The sequence below is a fragment of the Dasypus novemcinctus genome, chromosome 19, assembly GCF_030445035.2.
Source record: "Dasypus novemcinctus isolate mDasNov1 chromosome 19, mDasNov1.1.hap2, whole genome shotgun sequence".
Classification (NCBI taxonomy): Eukaryota; Metazoa; Chordata; class Mammalia; order Cingulata; family Dasypodidae; genus Dasypus; species Dasypus novemcinctus.
Window position 1 is genome coordinate 20,831 of NC_080691.1, and position 15,732 is coordinate 36,562.

The 15,732-nt window shown below is 61.8% G+C and overlaps 1 protein-coding gene across 1 annotated transcript; it reads right to left on the reverse strand.

Moving 5' to 3' along the window:
* Positions 1 to 926: 926 nt before the first annotated feature.
* On the reverse strand, positions 927 to 4,929 carry MADCAM1 (mucosal vascular addressin cell adhesion molecule 1). The gene is made up of 5 exons (XM_058282290.2): positions 4,863 to 4,929; positions 4,030 to 4,296; positions 3,506 to 3,823; positions 1,699 to 2,457; positions 927 to 1,073 (listed from the first exon to the last, which is right to left on the reverse strand). Exons 1-5 carry the CDS (start codon positions 4,921 to 4,923, stop codon positions 952 to 954), a joined length of 1,527 nt encoding a protein of 508 aa, XP_058138273.2. The 5' UTR covers positions 4,924 to 4,929; the 3' UTR covers positions 927 to 951.
* Positions 4,930 to 15,732: the final 10,803 nt, after the last annotated feature.

Sequence of the window (15,732 nt, forward strand, 5' to 3'; positions counted from 1 at the left end):
GTGGGTAGAGAGGCTTTTATTTGCGCGGTGTCCTAGCAACCAGTCTACCCTCGTCTCCGAAGGGGCCCGCCCGCGCGTGCGCATGGGTCCACCCTCGGCTGCAGGGCCGAGCGCCGCCGCCGACCACCAGACCGTTTTCTGAGACTCATTTTCCAGCCTTTGTGCCTCATTCAATCTTCGTCTGAGTTTAGAGCTCACTCCCGGGGGAGACCCTCCCCCCGGCTCTCCCCAGGCCGGGTCAGGTGCCTCTCGGGATCCCCCCACCCGGTCCGCCTTCATCTTGGGTTAGCTGTGGCTTTGGAATCCGGCACCACGCCACGGTGGACTGGGGGCCCCCCGGGGTAGAGACGGGAATGCCTGGCGTCCTCCCAGCCCAGCAGCCGGTACGAGTTCGCAGAAGCGGTGCGCGAGCCAGCCCCCTCCGCAGGGCCCTTCCTGGCTCCCAGAGGGGGGTGCGCCCAGCTCCCCGCGCTGAAGGCCCCGCTGTCCACCTGCTGACCTCATTTCCAGACGCCCTCCCCCCAGCCCCCCAAGGATGCCCGGCCTTTGTGCTCTCCCGCCCCTGGCCTGAGCCTGTCCTGCTGCCCGGTCCCTACTGCTTCCTCTCCTGACCCTGACCCGGGAGGCTGGGGGTGCCCCCTCTCCGGGGAGCTGCTCGGCGCAGAGGCTATTTAGAGCTGGGTGGGGGAGTCCAACATCCTCAGACCAAATGCCCTTTATTCTCCAGCCCTGGATTGCCAGGGGGGTGGGGGCCGGCTGGGGCCCGGCGCCAGGCAGCCCAGCCCGCTGGGGGAGCCGGACCTCCGGGGTGAGGGGCTCGGCGGTTGCCTTCCTGCCTCCCAGAACCCCACAAGCGCCCCGCGTTGCAGCCAGTGAGGGAGAGGCAGGCCGCTCGGGAGCGGCCCGCCCGGCCCGGGTCCTGCTGGGCCCAGCCAGGCCACAGCGCAGGGCTCAGTCCGGGGAGCGGCAGCGTCTCCGGAGGCGATGGGCGAGGAAGGCCAGCAGGAGCAGCCCCAGGACCGAGCTCCCCGTCCAGAGGGTGGCGACGTCGACGTCGCCGTCGGGGCCGGACACTGGGGAAGAGGGACGGGTCAGGTGCCACCCGCAGGCTCTGGGGAGCGGGAGCGGGGAGGAGCCTGCCAGGTGCCCCCAAATCTACCTAGCCCCTGAAGTCTGGGGAGCCCGAAGGATGCCATGGGGTAGAAAGCCTTTTGAAATTCCAATACCCCTCCCCCAGGACTTTGCAGTGACTCGTGGGGCTGCCCAAAAGAGCGGCCACTGGCTGGCCACGGCTGCAGCCTCAAAGCGTTTGGAACGTGGCTAGTCTAATCTGAAATGTGCGCCGCGTTCCAAAGACATATGTCGAGGAGAAAAAGAATGTTAAACACCACATTAAAAGTTTTTATATTGGTTACACGTTGTCATGACGTTTTAGATGCACTTGGCTCAATAAAATAGGGTATCAAAATTACTTGCACCTGTTTCTTTTTACTTTTATGAAAAATGTGGCTACTAGAACGTCTAAACGCGCCCACGCAGCTGCATTCTATTTCTTCTCTACTCCACGGGCGAGTACAGGGTGCGTGGCCCCTGGGAGCCCCCCACCCCGGGCAGTGGAGGAAGCAGGCTGGGCAGGCCCTTCCTTTTCAGAGGTCTTTTCAAAGATCCCCCCGCCCCTCCCCAGGCACCAGGACTCACCGCTTCTCGGGACCACGTACAGGCTGGCCACCTGGTCCCCGGGGTGCAGGCGGCACTGGAACCAGCCCTCGGGGACGCGCCCGGCCCGCGGCAGGGCCAGCCAAGCCCGCGGCCCCGCCTCCCGCCTCTCGTAGGCCGCCAGACCTCCGGGGGCCCGGGTCCAGCGCACGGCCACGCCCACGCCGCAGGCCGCCACGCACAGCAGCTCCAGGCGGCCCTTCCTGTGCGTGGGCCCGGGGGATTGGTGGATTTCCAGGTGGCAGGGGCCGGCCGGGCTGGGTGGGGGGCTGGCACTGCTGGGGTCGACGGTGGGCGCCTGCTGCAGGGCAGCCGTGGTGGAGGGCTCCGGGGCGGCCATGCTGGGGGGCTCCAGGGCGGCCATGGCAGGGGGTTCCTGGGTGGCCGTGGTGGAGGGCTCTGGGCCGGCCGTGCTGGGGGGCTCTGGGGCGGCCGTGCTGGAGGGTGGTGGGCCGGCCGTGCTGGGGGGCTCTGGGGCGGCCGTGCTGGGGGGCTCTGGGGCGGCCGTGCTGGAGGGTGGTGGGCCGGCCGTGCTGGGGGGCTCTGGGGCGGCCGTGCTGGGGGGCTCTGGGGCGGCTGTGCTGGAGGGTGGTGGGCCAGCCGTGCTGGGGGGCTCTGGGGTGGCCATGGCAGGGGTGGTGGTGGGCTCTGGGGCGGCTGTGCTGGGGGGCCCCAGGGTAGCCATGGCGGGCTCCAGGTTGGCCGTGCTGGGAGGCTCCAGGGCTGCTGGCCCGTGTAGGACTGAAAAACAAAGGAGGGGAGTCTTCCCAGCTGCCCCCCCAGAACCTTCCAGGCCTCTTCCCTGGACCCCGTGGGCCGCGGGGGTCTGCACACCCGCCCGCTGCTCGCTGGCACCCCCCCACGCGCCCAGCTCGGGGTCCCACGCGCTCAGGTTTGTTCTCGCGGACGTGGGAGGTGGAGAGGGGAGGGGGTGCCGGTGCTCCTGCTCCACGCCCCCCGTACAGATGGGGAAACCGAGGCCTCGAGGGCGCGTTGGTCCGAACTGCTACAGCTTAGTTCTCAAATCCAGCCGCCTCCGGCAGCGCCTGCCGCCACGACCGCTCTCGCGGGGCTGCGGGAGCCGCCCCCCGTCCCTGGGAGCCCCCTCCTCGAGAGCCCTGAGCTCAGCAGCCGGAGCCCCTCTTCCGCGGGAGGAGCCGCTGGGGCCTTCACGTGTGCCGACCAGATGAACAGCAACGTCTGACACGACCGAGCGCCTGCTGTGTACCAGGCCTGCGATGCCGGCATCCATTCATTCAAGTATTTATCAAGCACCACCTATGTACAGGCTGTGGCTCTGAGCAAGACAGACCAATTCCCACCCTGATGAAGGCAACGATGGGGGAGACGGAGCTCAGGGAAGAGCTAGAACAGGCAGGGTGTTGTAAGTGGCGTGAAGAAACACAGGTCGGGAGAGGGATGAGGGGTGTGTGCGGAGGGGCTGGAGGAGGGGACAGGGGCCTGGGTGCTCCAGGTGGAGGGCATGGCAGGTGCAAGGGCCCTGAGGCAGGGCCCGGCCTGGTGGGCTGGAGCGAGTGAGCCAGGAGAGCCGGGAGCTGAGGGGGGGAGGGCTCGGGGAGCCCTGGGGGGCTGTGGGAGCTCCCGGGGCTGGCACTGAGCCAGGCTCAGGAAATATTCGAAAGAACGCGCTCACGAGAAGCGCCACTCCAGCTGCCTGAAGACAGAGCTCCGTCTTTCCCGTCGCCCAGAGGGGGTGGGGGACCCACGGGCTGGCCTGGCAGGGGTGGGGGTGCAGAGCCGGCCCCCGTGGCTCATCAGGGGCGGTCACCTGGGACGGGCTGGCGGCGGCTCAGCGCCACGCCGGGCAGCGTCAGGGTGGCCTGGCAGTGGAGGGCGGCGGGGGCGGGGGTCCCCAGGGGCGGCAGCAGCCAGCGCTCCGTCACGCGGAACAGCATGTCCTCGTCCTCCAGGGGCTCCTCGTCCCGGCCCAGGGCCTGGGCGCCCTCCAGCTCCCGCTCCCCCAGCAGCAGGGAGAAGGACAGGGCGTCGGGGTCCACCGGCATGACGCCGAGGGCCGTGCAGGCCACCTCCTGCTCCCGCCCGGGCGTCAGGGCCGCCGGGGACACGCTCAGCTGGTCCGGGAAGGCTGCGGGTGGACCGAGGGTCGGACGAGCGGCGGGGTGGGGGGCCGCGCCCAGCCCGAGGTGGGATGGAGGGGAGGCGGGGACGCAGAGGGGCGCCGCCATGCAAAGGCCCGAACGCGGGTGCTGGGAGGGGACCAGGGGCCCGGGGAAGGCCAGGAGACCCGCCGGGGGGTCCGGAGGGCTGGGCGGGCGGGCAGGGGCGACTCACCGTACACCAGGAGCTGCACGGCCTTCTGGAAGGTGGCCGCCGCGCAGGAGCCCACGCACACCTGCGTGCCCGCGGCCCACAGCGAGGCGCTGTGCACCGTGAGGACGCTGCGGTGGCCGTCGGACCACACGGAGCCCAGGCTGGTGTCCAGGCCGCGCCACTGCACCGAGCGGGGCTGGCCGTCCGGACACTCCAGGCGGCAGGTCAGCTCCAGCCGCCCACCCAGGGCCACAGCCGGCTCGGGCGGCTCCACCTCCAGGGGCTCACCTGCGGGCCCAGGTGGCGCTCAGCCTGCCCCAGCGTCCGCCGCTCCATCCCGGCCCCCCGGCCCCCCGGGCCCCCTGCACCGCCCGGTGCCCCAGTGCCCACCCCAGCGTCCGCCGCTCCACCCCGGCCCCCCCGCACCGCCCGGTGCCCCAGTGCCCACCCCAGCGCCCGCCGCTCCACCCCCGGCCCCCCGGCCCCCCCGCACCGCCCGGTGCCCCAGTGCCTGCCCCAGCGCCTGCCCCAGTGCCCCCCGCTCCACCCCCGGCCCCCCGGCCCCCCCGCACCGCCCGATGCCCCTTTTCCTGTGGATCAGAGGGCAGCCCCGAGCCCCCAGCCCCCTCTATTGGCGCTGCCCCCTCCAGAGCCCCCTCCCATCACTGGCTCCTCCCCAGACCCCTTTCCCGGTGGTGTCCCCCCCTCCCCTCTGCCAAGCCCCCTCCTCTTTACCAAGTCCCCTCCCCAATCCCCCCTCTCCTAAAGCCCCTCCCCTCCTCGAGACCCTCCCCTTTTAAACTCCGTTCCCCGCCCCCCCCCCAGGCCCCCTCTCCAGCCCCAGCCCCGCTCACCGCGACCCCCCTGCAGCAGGCCCAGGCAGAGCGGAAGCAGCAGGACCAGCCCGCGCTCCATGCTCGTGCCCTCCCGTCTCTCGCCTCCCGCGGGGGCCGCGGCTTAAATATTGGCGCCCCGGGCTCCTTCCCGCCGACCCCACGACCCTGCCTCCCGCCCCGTCCTCCAGCGGCTCCCGGGGGGGTTTCCGAGGGGATTCCCGGCCGGAGAGGCAGAAGGGGTGGGGACCCCAGAGCCGAGGTCGGGAGAACAGACGGGGAGAGGGTCTGGGCCGAGGCCAGGTCGCCCTCGGAGATGGGAAGGAGACCGGGGCGGGGCCTCCCGGGGTCAAGTGCGCGGCTCGGGCCGCCCCGCCCGCCCCGTCGGGCCAGCGCCTGCACTCTCCCGAGCGGCCGCGCGGGGGCGGCAGAGAGCCCCGGCCTCCGGCTCCTGGGACCCCACGCGGCAGGGCCGGGGTCTCCTGGTGGTGAAGATGCCTTGGGGTGGGGATCCCCGGGGATGGGGCCCGCTGGGAGGCGTCCCCTGGGCGTGTGTCCCGGGAGGGGCAGGGGGTCTCCTGGGAGTGGGGGTCTCGGGTATGAGGGTGTTCAGGAGATGAGGGCTCCCTGGGGGTGTGTTCCGGGGGGGGGCGGGGGTCTCCTGGGAGTGGGGGGTCTCGGGTATGAGGGTGTTCGCTGGGGGTGTGTTCCCGGGGGGGGCGGGGGTCTCCTGGGAGTGGGGGGTCTCGGGTATGAGGGTGTTCACTGGGGGTGTGTTCCCGGGGGGGGGGGCGGGGGTCTCCTGGGAGTGGGGGGGTGTCTCGGGTAGGAGGGTGTTCAGGAGACGAGAATCCCCTGGGGGTGTGTCCCGGGAGGGGCAGGAGCAGGGAGTTTCCTGGGAGTGGGGGGTCTCGGGTATGAGTGTGTTGAGACGAGGGTCCCCTGGGGGTGGGGTCTCCCGGGACTGACAGGTGGGACCGCCTCGCTCTGAGCTGGGGCACCCTCCGTCAGACGGGCAGGGCCGCCCCAACTGGAAGATCTTTTGGGGGTGGGGTGGGGTGGGGTTGGCTGCCCTGGCTTGGGGCTCCACGCAGGCTCACCCCCCCGGGGACCCCGTTCCCTCTGCGCGGACGCCCCCACCCCGTGGCGCCTTCCCGCAGCCCCAGGGCCTTCGCCCTGCCCGCTCCGCCGCCCGCCCGGCCTTCCCGCCCGGCCTTCCCGCCCCAGCTCTGTCTCTGTCACCTCAGCTCCCCTGACTGTGGGGTAAGAGAAGGGGCGGCAGGCGACGGGCTCGTCAGCCCCCACTCCCCTGCTGCAGCCGGTGGGTGTTCTCGCAGCCCCTTGTTTGCCAGAAGGGAAACTGAGGCAGAAGGAGAGGGAAGCTTGGGCCCAGGAGGGGGAAACTGAGGCTCGTTCCTTTCTGAGGGCCCCCCGTTGCCCCTGCCCCCCCAGCCCTACCCCTCACCCCCCACCCCCCCCATCCCCCGGGCCTCGGGTGCCGGGAAAGGCCTCGCAGGAAGCCGGCTCCGCAGCGAGGCCCCTCTCCAGGAAGCTGGGCCCTTAACCCGCGTGGGGGTCCGCGGGGCCGCTGAATGGGCCACTTCCCAGCCCCTGACCCGGCTTCCTGCCACCCGCGCGCCTGCCCAGCTCAGGACGCGGCCAGGCCGGGGAGGGGGCGCCGGGCTCTGCCGAGACCCCGGGCAGAGCTTGGCCGGCTCACCTGGGCTGGCCCTCGGGGCCGCCGGACCCCGGCCCTGGCCTGCCTGGACGACCCCCTCCTGGCCAGTCCCAAGAGCCCCCCACCCCCCACGGCTCAGGGGAGCGCGAGGGGCACCCCGCGACTGGGCAGAGTGAGCAAGCCGGTTCTGGGATGGGGGGCGCAGCCCCTCAGGGGCCCAGGTGGGAAGAGCTGGAGGCGGGGCGGGGGTGGGAGCCGGGGAAGGTGGGTGTGGCCTGCGGGGGTGGTGGGTGGGCCCGGGGTGGGCTGTGAGGGGCCCGCGGGCTCCCGGGGAGGCTGGAGATTAGCCGAGTCCCGCCCCCTCCGCCCCCTGCCCTGTCTTCCCGCGGGCCCACCCCCCTTCCCGGCTCTGCCCCCGGGGAGGAAGTCCTTGAGACTTTCGCAGGAGCCTCCCTCTCCCAGACCCCACTTCCTGGCCTCCCGTCCACCTCCCCGAAACTCTCCCCCCCCCAGGCCCCTTCCGGGAACGCGGTGGAAGGAGAGGCCGGGAGGGGAGCAAGCCCCGCGCGCGGGGCTCAGGGCAGGCCGGAGAAGCCCCCTGCCCGCCGTGCACTGGGGTCCTAGCGCCTCCTTCGGCGCCCGCCCGGGGGGTCCCCGCTCCGATGTACGCCGTAGGGGCCCAGCGCACGCTGGCGTGGGGGCCCGGCCCGGGCCGCAGGAGGGGCCGGTGGTCTCGTAAGCTCCCACCCGCTCCCCAGGCGCCAGCGCCCCCTTGGAAGAAGGTTCTGGAGCCGGGAGGGGCCGGGCCGCCTGTCCCTGGCCTCTGGACGCCCCGCGGCTCCCTGGAGTCGCCGGGCGCGGGGGGGGGGGCGGGGGTGTGCGGGCGTCCCCGCGGCGCCAGGTCCCCGGGGCTGGAGACGTAGACCCGCGGGGGGCTGCGGCGGCCGCTGCCCCTCCACTTCTCCGCCCGGAAGCGGGCGAGTCTGGCTGAACGGGCTGGCCGGCGGGCGGTCAGGGCCAGGGGGTCTCCGGGCCGTGTCCCTGCTGTCGTCTCGCGGGGCCTCGGGGAGGACGCACAAGGCGTCCCTGGCGCGGAGGACTTGCTTGTGGACGGCTCCCCGTGAACCCACGGGGGCGGGAGAAGGTGGGTGCCGCGCCGGCTGGAGGGGCGGGAGGGCTGCGGGTCCTCGGTCCACCCCACAGCCCCTCGGCTCACCCATCCCTGGCCAGGGAGGAGGCCACGTGTGGGGGACAGCGGGGCCCTGCCCTGCGTTGGGGGGCGGGTGGGGGGCCGACCCGTGCTGGCCCAGCCTGAGGACCCCATGGAGCCCCCGGCCACGTCATCTGGTGAGAGCTGATTTTGGGGTGCAAGCTCGGCCACCGGAGGAGTGGGCCTCTGCCCGGAGCAGGAGTGGGGGCTGGCCCCCTAGACACCCCTCAGCGGCCCGGGCCCCGGCCTGGGGGTGACATGGGCGCTGCCCGCTGCAGGCTCGCCCCACAGGGGGGCGGGGGAGGGGGAGCAGAGTCCAGTGAGGCGCCGGCTCCCCTCAGAGTCAACAAGGGACTGATGGGGCCGCAGCAGCTGCCCCCAGCCGCTTTCCAGGAGCAGGCAGTGGTGGGGCACAGGGCCCGGCGTGAGGAGGGGGCTCAGCCCCCAGACCTGGCTCCGTGCAGGAACCTGGCGGTGGCTTTGCTGCCGGAGCCCCCCCAGCAGGGGTCTCCCCGGGACACTGCGCCACGCCCGGGGACGCGTTTGGTGGTCCTGATGGGGGCTGCTCGTGGCGTCGGGCACTGGGGGGGGGGGGGCTGAGCGCCCTGCGGCGCCCGGGATGGCCCTGACGTGCTGAGAGGGCAGACCCTGGCCTAGGAGAGCCCACCCGGGAGGGCTGGGGCCCCGGGGTCGGCCCCCGTACCGCCCCTGCCCGTCTCTGTGGACGCTGAGAGACCGGCCTGCTCCCAGGACGCCGGCTGCGCTCCTGGGCAGGGGCTGGACATGCCAGCTGAGGAGGCCACGGCTGCGTGGCAGCAGGCTGGGGTCGAAGGCAGCTGACACGGACAGCAGTGAGTGGGCAGCTCCCCGGGGCCGCAAGAGGGCAGGCGAGTGGACACTGCCCCAGCCAGAGGAGCCCCCGTCCCGGTGTGGGACAAAGCTGTGGAGGCTGCCGGGCCCACCCCAGGATCCCCATTCAGAGACCCCTGTACTCTGGACGTCCACCGGAGACCCCCATAGTTGGGGCACCCACTGGAGACCCCTGCCTTGGGACACCCACCTGGAGACCCCCATACTCGGGACGCCCACCATAGAACCCCATAGTTGGGGCACCCACCTGGAGACCCCCATACTTGGGACACCCATCAGAGACCCCCATACTCAGGATGCCCACCTGGAGACCCCTGCCCTGGCACATCCACGTGGAGATTCCCTGACCTGGGATGCCCACCTGGAGACCCCTGAAGTCCCCTCATACTCAGGATGCCTACCTGGAGACCCTGCCCTAGGATGCCCATCTGGAGACCCCTGTACTCGGGATGCCTACCTGGAGACCCCCGTACTGGGGACACCCACCTGGAGACCCCTGTCCCCGGGATGCCCACGTGGAGACCCCCTCCCCAGTGTAAGAAACGAAGATTAGTTTTCACATGAAGAAAACATTAATTCATGTAACCTGGCAGCCTACTGCCTCAGTCTCCCCTCCTAGGTTAAACAGGAACAACGGAAACCAGCTTAACCAGTCCTATAGGCCGTAAAAAAAGATGCCCAAGAAAGAGCTAATTCAATACAATTCAGCACTAAATTCCATTCCTTATTTGGCAAAGGGGAGCAGGTAAAACTAAAATGGTTGGAATGCGATGGGGAAAGCAGGAGAGTTAGATATCGGCTAGGCTGTAACCTCTGAGGTGTCCAGTCTATGGAGAAACAGAGGAAGGGCTTGCCGCTAGGCTCAGGGGTAGAAATTGTAATTTTCCTTTCTTCGGGGCGCCAGTCACGTGTTCTGGTTGTGCGCCCCTCCTTTCAAGATTGAGAATAAAGTTTTTTCTTCTCCACAATCGGGTGAGCCTATTTTCTTCCAGAAGATTTCTTTCCAACAGCTTTGGGGGCTCGTCCGGGATTCTGAGGCTTCAGAGAGGACGACAGGGAGGCGCGCCCCGCTGTTTAAGTGTCTTGGACTCCACCGGGGGGGCCTTGCCTCTGGCAGCCGGGAGGCCCGAGAACAGACACTTAGATCTGCTGATTGTGGACGAGAAAAAGGGAAGGGAAAACCTGCCTCCTGTTGACCAGGTGGCTCCACGCAGGGACCAAGGTAAGAACAAAGGCTATTAAGTGTTACCTCGGTGGTCGGGAATTCTGATGAGTCTGAGGCTCACTGTGTGTGCATGAGACACGTGACATACATACAGGGTGAAGTGAGTGTGGAGTCCCAATTCACATTTCCCTTCTCCCGTGAGGGAAAGGACCGGAGACGGACAAAGCAAAAGATTCAAAAGAAAGAGACCCAGACAAGATTCAGAATGGGAAATAGAGGCAGTCGGTTGACTTGGAAAAGGGGGAGGGGGTATCTGTAGGATCCCCCGGAGACATTCCTCCAGATAGTCCACTAGGGAGGATGTTAAGGCATTGGACAAGGGAAAAGACAAGCAGAGAATGATGAAATACTGCTGTTTTATCTGGACCAAGGAAAGTATTTTACAGCCTGACATATTCTGGTCAAAATATGGGGCAGATGAGGATTGACTTAGTGCTGAGCTTGTGCTGTATGTTAATGGAAAACACCCTTCTCCAAAGAAGAGCCTGACTATGCCATGTGCTGGTTAAAGGGGAAGGGGGCCGCTCTCTATCCTATGAAAGCTGAAAATCCAGGCCCCAAGGCTAAGCTTGCAGAAACTAAGGCTGCAGAAACTAAGGAACCCTGGGACCCCCTGCCTAATCTCCCTCCTCCTTAGTTCCCCCTCCCCTCCCAGGAGAAGGGCCATTAGACTTGGAGGGCCCAATAGAACCCTTATAAGCCCTGGGGAACCGGAGAATCAAGCAGGGCCAACATCCCCACCTGTTACAACCCACCAACAGCTGAGGAAAGAATTGGAATAGTGTAAGAAAGATAGACAAAATTTTCCATTCCCCAGAGTATCTGAGGAGAAGACAGTGAAAGAGCAAAACTCATTGAGCCTTTGTATCCACTGAGAGAAATACCGATGGGGCCAGGGGAGATTGGCTATGTAAATGCCGCACTGACAAGTCCTGAAGTAAGAAACTTCAGAAAGGAGATGAAATCACTAATGGAAGATCCAGTGGGGCTGGCTGAACAAGTAGATCAATTCCTAGGTCCTAGTTTATACACCTGGCCTGAACGTATGTCCATAATGAATATCCCCTTTATGGGAGAAGAAGGAGGAATGGAGCAGAGGGCAGCTATGAAGGAGTGGGAGAGGCAGCACCTGCCTGGACAGGGGGTAATGGCAGCAGAACAGATAGAAGTAGTCTTAGCCATGCTCACTGAAGAAGATGAAAAATATATCAGAGAGGAAGTTGGGTGAGAGAAGGGAATAGAGGGGGGTTGCAGGTACCCCCTATTAAAATCAAATTGAGCAAGGAAGGGGAAATTACTTGTCAAAGGCAATATCCCATTTCCCTTAAGAGCAGGCAGGGACCTCAACCCATCATCGAAGCCCTCCTTCGGGGTGGGCTCTTGGAGCCCTGCATGTCCCCCTCCAATTCTCCTATCTTGCCCTTTCAGAAATCAGACGGTAGTTGGAGGCTGGTACAGGATCTGAGGGCCATTAATCAAATCATTCAGGTTCAACACCCAGTAGTCCCAAACCCATACACTCTCCTTAGTAAGATCCCCTGCCATCATAAATGGTTTAGTGTTATAGCTCTAAAGGATGCCTTTTGGACCTGTCCCCTTGATCCAGAGAGTAGGGGCTTGTTTGCCTTTGAGTGGGAGGATCCCTCTACAGGAAGAAAACAGCAGTATAGGTGGACAGTTTTACCCCAAGGCTTCACAGACTCCCCCAGCCTCTTTGGGCAGGAACTGGAAAAAGTATTGGAGAAGTTTGCAGTCCCACCTGAAATTTCCCTTTTACAATGTGTAGGTGATATGCTATTATCAGGTGAAGAAAGGCAGATAGTGGTCCCAACTACAAAGAGCTTATGGAATTTCCTGGAGGATCAAGGGCTAAGAGTGTCAAAAGGTAAGCTACAATTTGTAGAAAAGGAAGTCAAATACCTGGGTCATCTCATTAGTGATGGAAGGAGGAAGATAAATCCAGAAAGAATTCAGGCCATTACTGAATTACCTCTTCCCCAGACAAAAAGAGAACTAAGGAGATTTTTGGGAGTGTTGGGATAATGTAGATTATGGATAGATTCTTATGCATCCCAAACCAAGCGGTTATATCAAAAACTGTTGATGGAGCAGCCTGACAGGTTAGAATGGAAGGAGGAGGACGTAAAGGCCTTAGAGGGGCTCAAATGGGCACTGGTGCAAGCCCCTGTTCCAGCCCTCCCCTCCCTCGAGAAGCCTTTCCCTCTGTTTGTGACAGTGGATGAGGGGACAGCCTTGGAGTCCTAACCCAGATCTGGGGAGGCCAATGGAAGCCTGCAGCCTTCCTTTCCAGAGTCCTGGATCCTGTCTCCAGGGGATGGCCAGGGTGTGCTCAGGCCGTGGCAGCAACTGCGCCCTTAGGGGAAGAAAGCAGGACACTGACCTTTGGAGCGGCCTTAGCTGTTAGCACCCCTCATCAGGTCAGGACTATTTTGTCTCAAAAAGCAGGAAGATGGTTAATGGATTCCCGAATTCTCAAATATGAGGCTATTCTAATGGAAAAAGACAATTTAATACTGACAGTTGATCATAGTCTGAACCCAGCTTCCTTCCTTTGGAAAAGCCCCAACCAGGTAGAAACTCCTGAACATGATTGTCTCAACTTATTATTATTTTTTATAAGATTTATTTATTTATTTCTCTCCCCTTCCCCCACCTCCCCCAGTTGTCTGCTCTCTGTGTCCATTTGCTGTGTGTTCTTCTGTGTCCACTTCTGTCCTTATCAGCAGCACCAGGAATCTGTGTTTCTCTTTGTTGCGTCATCTTGCTGTGTCAGCTCTCCGTGTGTGTGGCGCCATTCTTGGGCAGGTTGCACTTTCTTTCGTGCTGGGCGGCTCTCCTTACGGGGCGCACTCCTTGTACGTGGGGCTCCCCTACGCGGGGACACCCCTGCATGGCACGGCACTCCTTGTGCGCATCAGCACTGCGCATGGGCCAGCTCCACACAGGTCAAGGAGGCCTGGGGTTTGACCCACGGACCTCCCAGGTGGTAGGTGGATGCCCTAACCACTGGGCCAAGTCCACTTCCCTGATTGCTTAGACTTAATTGAACACCAAACCGAGTCCGGCCTGGCCTAGGGGACCTTCCCTTACATTCGGGGGAAAAATTATTCAAAGATGGGTCTTCTAGGGTCCTGGAAGGAAAAAGACACAATGACTATGCTGTCATTGATGGGCTCACTTGTGAAGTGAAAGAAGCTGGCAGACTGCCCAATGATTGGTCAGCTCAAACTTGTGAGCTGTGTGCATTAAATCAAGCCCTTAAATTGCTAGAGGAAAAAGATGGTACAGTCTACACAGATGCTAAATATGCCTTTGGCGTGGTCCACACCTTTGGAAAAATTTGGGAAGAAAGGGGATTGATCAATAGCAGAGGGAAGGAATTAGTCCATGTGGAACTGGTAAAACAAGTGTTAGCCAGTCTGCTCTTACCAAGGGAAATATCTGTGGTACATATGAATGGGCATCAGAAGTGTCACACTTTTGAAGCAACAGGCAACACATTGGCTGATGAGAAGGCCAAAGAAGCTTCCCTCTGTTCCCCTCTGGAACTGATGGTCCTGATACACTCCATCCCCAAAGAAATTGAAATCCCTGTATTCTCTGAACAGGAAGTAAAAGAACTAGAACAATTGGGGGCAGCCTTAGATAGCCAAGGGAAGTGGCTCCTCCCAGACGGCCGGCAGATGTCGAATAAGCAACTCTTGAGGGAAGTACTAGCGGTTTTGCACCAAGGGAGTCGCTGGGGAGTACAGGCCATGTGTGACCTGGTCCTCAAGCATTTTGGGTGTATGGGCCTTTATCCTATAGCCAAACAAATAAGTGCATGGTGCAAAATCTGTCAGAAAGTTAATAAGAAAGTTTTAAGAAAGCAAGTGCCAGGGGGGGAGGGAGCCCGGCCTCAGACCATTCCAGAGCATTCAGATTGATTATCCTGAAATGCCCCCTGAGGTCGACTAAAGTATGTTCTGGATATTGTGGGACACCTGATAGTGTGAGCTAAAAGCATGCCCTCTTGCTTCAGCTACAGCATCAGGGACTTCAAAAATTATCCTTGAACAAATCTTTCCCCAATATGGGTTAGTAGAAAACATAGATTAAGACAAATGTGGTCACTGTACATCCAGAGTGTTGCAAAATATGCAGGGTCTAGGTGTCACATGGAACTTCCATACACCCTGGCACCCACCATCCTCAGGGAAGGTGGAGAGAAGGAACCATCCTTAAAAAAAATCTAAGTTGGTCTTAGAAACCAAATTACCATGGGTTAATTGTTTACCTATAGCTCTGTTAAAAATCCGAACTGCCCCTAGGAGGGAACTGGGAATTTCTCCTTATGAAATGCTTTTTGGTCTGCCCTTCCCTGGGAAGCCTGGAGAACTCCCCTCCTTTGAGTCGAAGGATCTCCTTCTTCAAAATTATACACTGTCCTTGTCTTCTACTTTGTCATCCCTCAGACTTCGGGGTTTGCTGGCTCAGACTCCGCCTCTTGAATCTGCAGTCCAGCAACACCAACCTGGCAGCTGGGGCCTAATCAGGTTGTGGAAAGAGTCCAAACTCCAACTGACCTGGGAAGGACCTTATCAAGTCTTGCTGACAACTGAAACAGCAATCCAAATGCCAGAAAAAGGCTGGACTCATTACACTCGAGTAGAAGGACCAGTACCTGAACCAGATGATAAGTACCCAACAACCTCATCTGAGTCTTGGAAAATAATTTCAGCCCCAGATCCCTTAAAGATCACAATGAAAAAATAATAACTGGGGTGGGGAGGGAGGGGGATGAGCTGTGTATTGTCCTAGTCAACAATGGCCCTAGTCCTATCAGAACACCAAAGGAAAAATTCAGACCTCAAGTTAAATGGAAAATAATCTTACTAGCCATGATATTTCAAACCTGAGAAGCAACTGGGCCCATCAAGTTAGTTTTAAACGTGACTAAAGGTCTGGAGTCCCAGACGGTGCAGTTTGATGCCTGCCAAGTAATAGACTGTGGGAATTTAGAGCACCAGCCATGGCTGAGTGGGGAAAATAAATCCCTATGCCCAGAGCCAGTGGGGAATGGTTACAGTCGAGCCCCCCCTTGCCCCTCATGAGATGATGTATGGTGGACTACCCAGTATAAGGGATGGACCATGAATATGGGATGGGTCTCACCAGGTTCAAGGCCATTAAAGGGTAAGATAACCTTTTGTAAAGGTAATACCCACCAAACTGCAAAAGTCTTCAGTGCAATCCAGTAGTAATAACTATTAAGGAAGAAGACAACTTAGAAACTGGGAGCAGCGGCAGGGACCAAGTGGAATGGGAGCAGATATTACAGGTAAAGATCCTCTGGGGAGGTTCCGTATCTGAGTCCTTCCTCCCCCTGTAGATATGACATCGACAACGCCCTCTACAGCTAACATTTCAGAAATACCACAGGAAAACCCACCAAAGGCCAGTTCCCCAATTCAAAATGATCCCAAAGCAGTTAGAATACTTAAGGCAGAAGATTTAAAGCAAACCATAGAAATAAAGACAGGATATGGGGACACAAATGCCTGGGTAGAATGGGTCAAATATACAGCCCAGAGTCTAAGCAAAAGCAACAGTTATGCTTGCACAACAGGCTGGCCCACAGCTCATATTGTGCCCTTTCTGCTCAGTATGGAAAAGCATGAAAAGGCGTTTAAGTGTATGATACTCCTCTTTCAAAATGCTACTCCTGGTGAGAATTGTAGTGCGTTGTCCTCTCTCTTCCCACTGGTCAAAAATGGAAACATCAAGGCCATACCTGGCCATCTGGGCCCAGGGAATCACTCTCCTTGTCTCTCTAGATAGGGGAAAAGATTCCAGGATCTTGGAACTATGGCCTCATGTAAAAAGTGTGGAATGTAAGCAGTGATCA

Coding starts and splice junctions, on each gene's coding strand:
- MADCAM1 (XM_058282290.2), bottom strand. CDS start 4,923: ATGGAGCGCGGGCTGGTCCTGCTGCTTCCGCTCTGCCTGGGCCTGCTG. Junction 4,297..4,862: donor CCTGCTGCAGGGGGGTCGCG/GTGAGCGGGGCT, acceptor CTGGGCCCGCAG/GTGAGCCCCTGGAGGTGGAG. Junction 3,824..4,029: donor CGTGCAGCTCCTGGTGTACG/GTGAGTCGCCCC, acceptor GTCCACCCGCAG/CCTTCCCGGACCAGCTGAGC.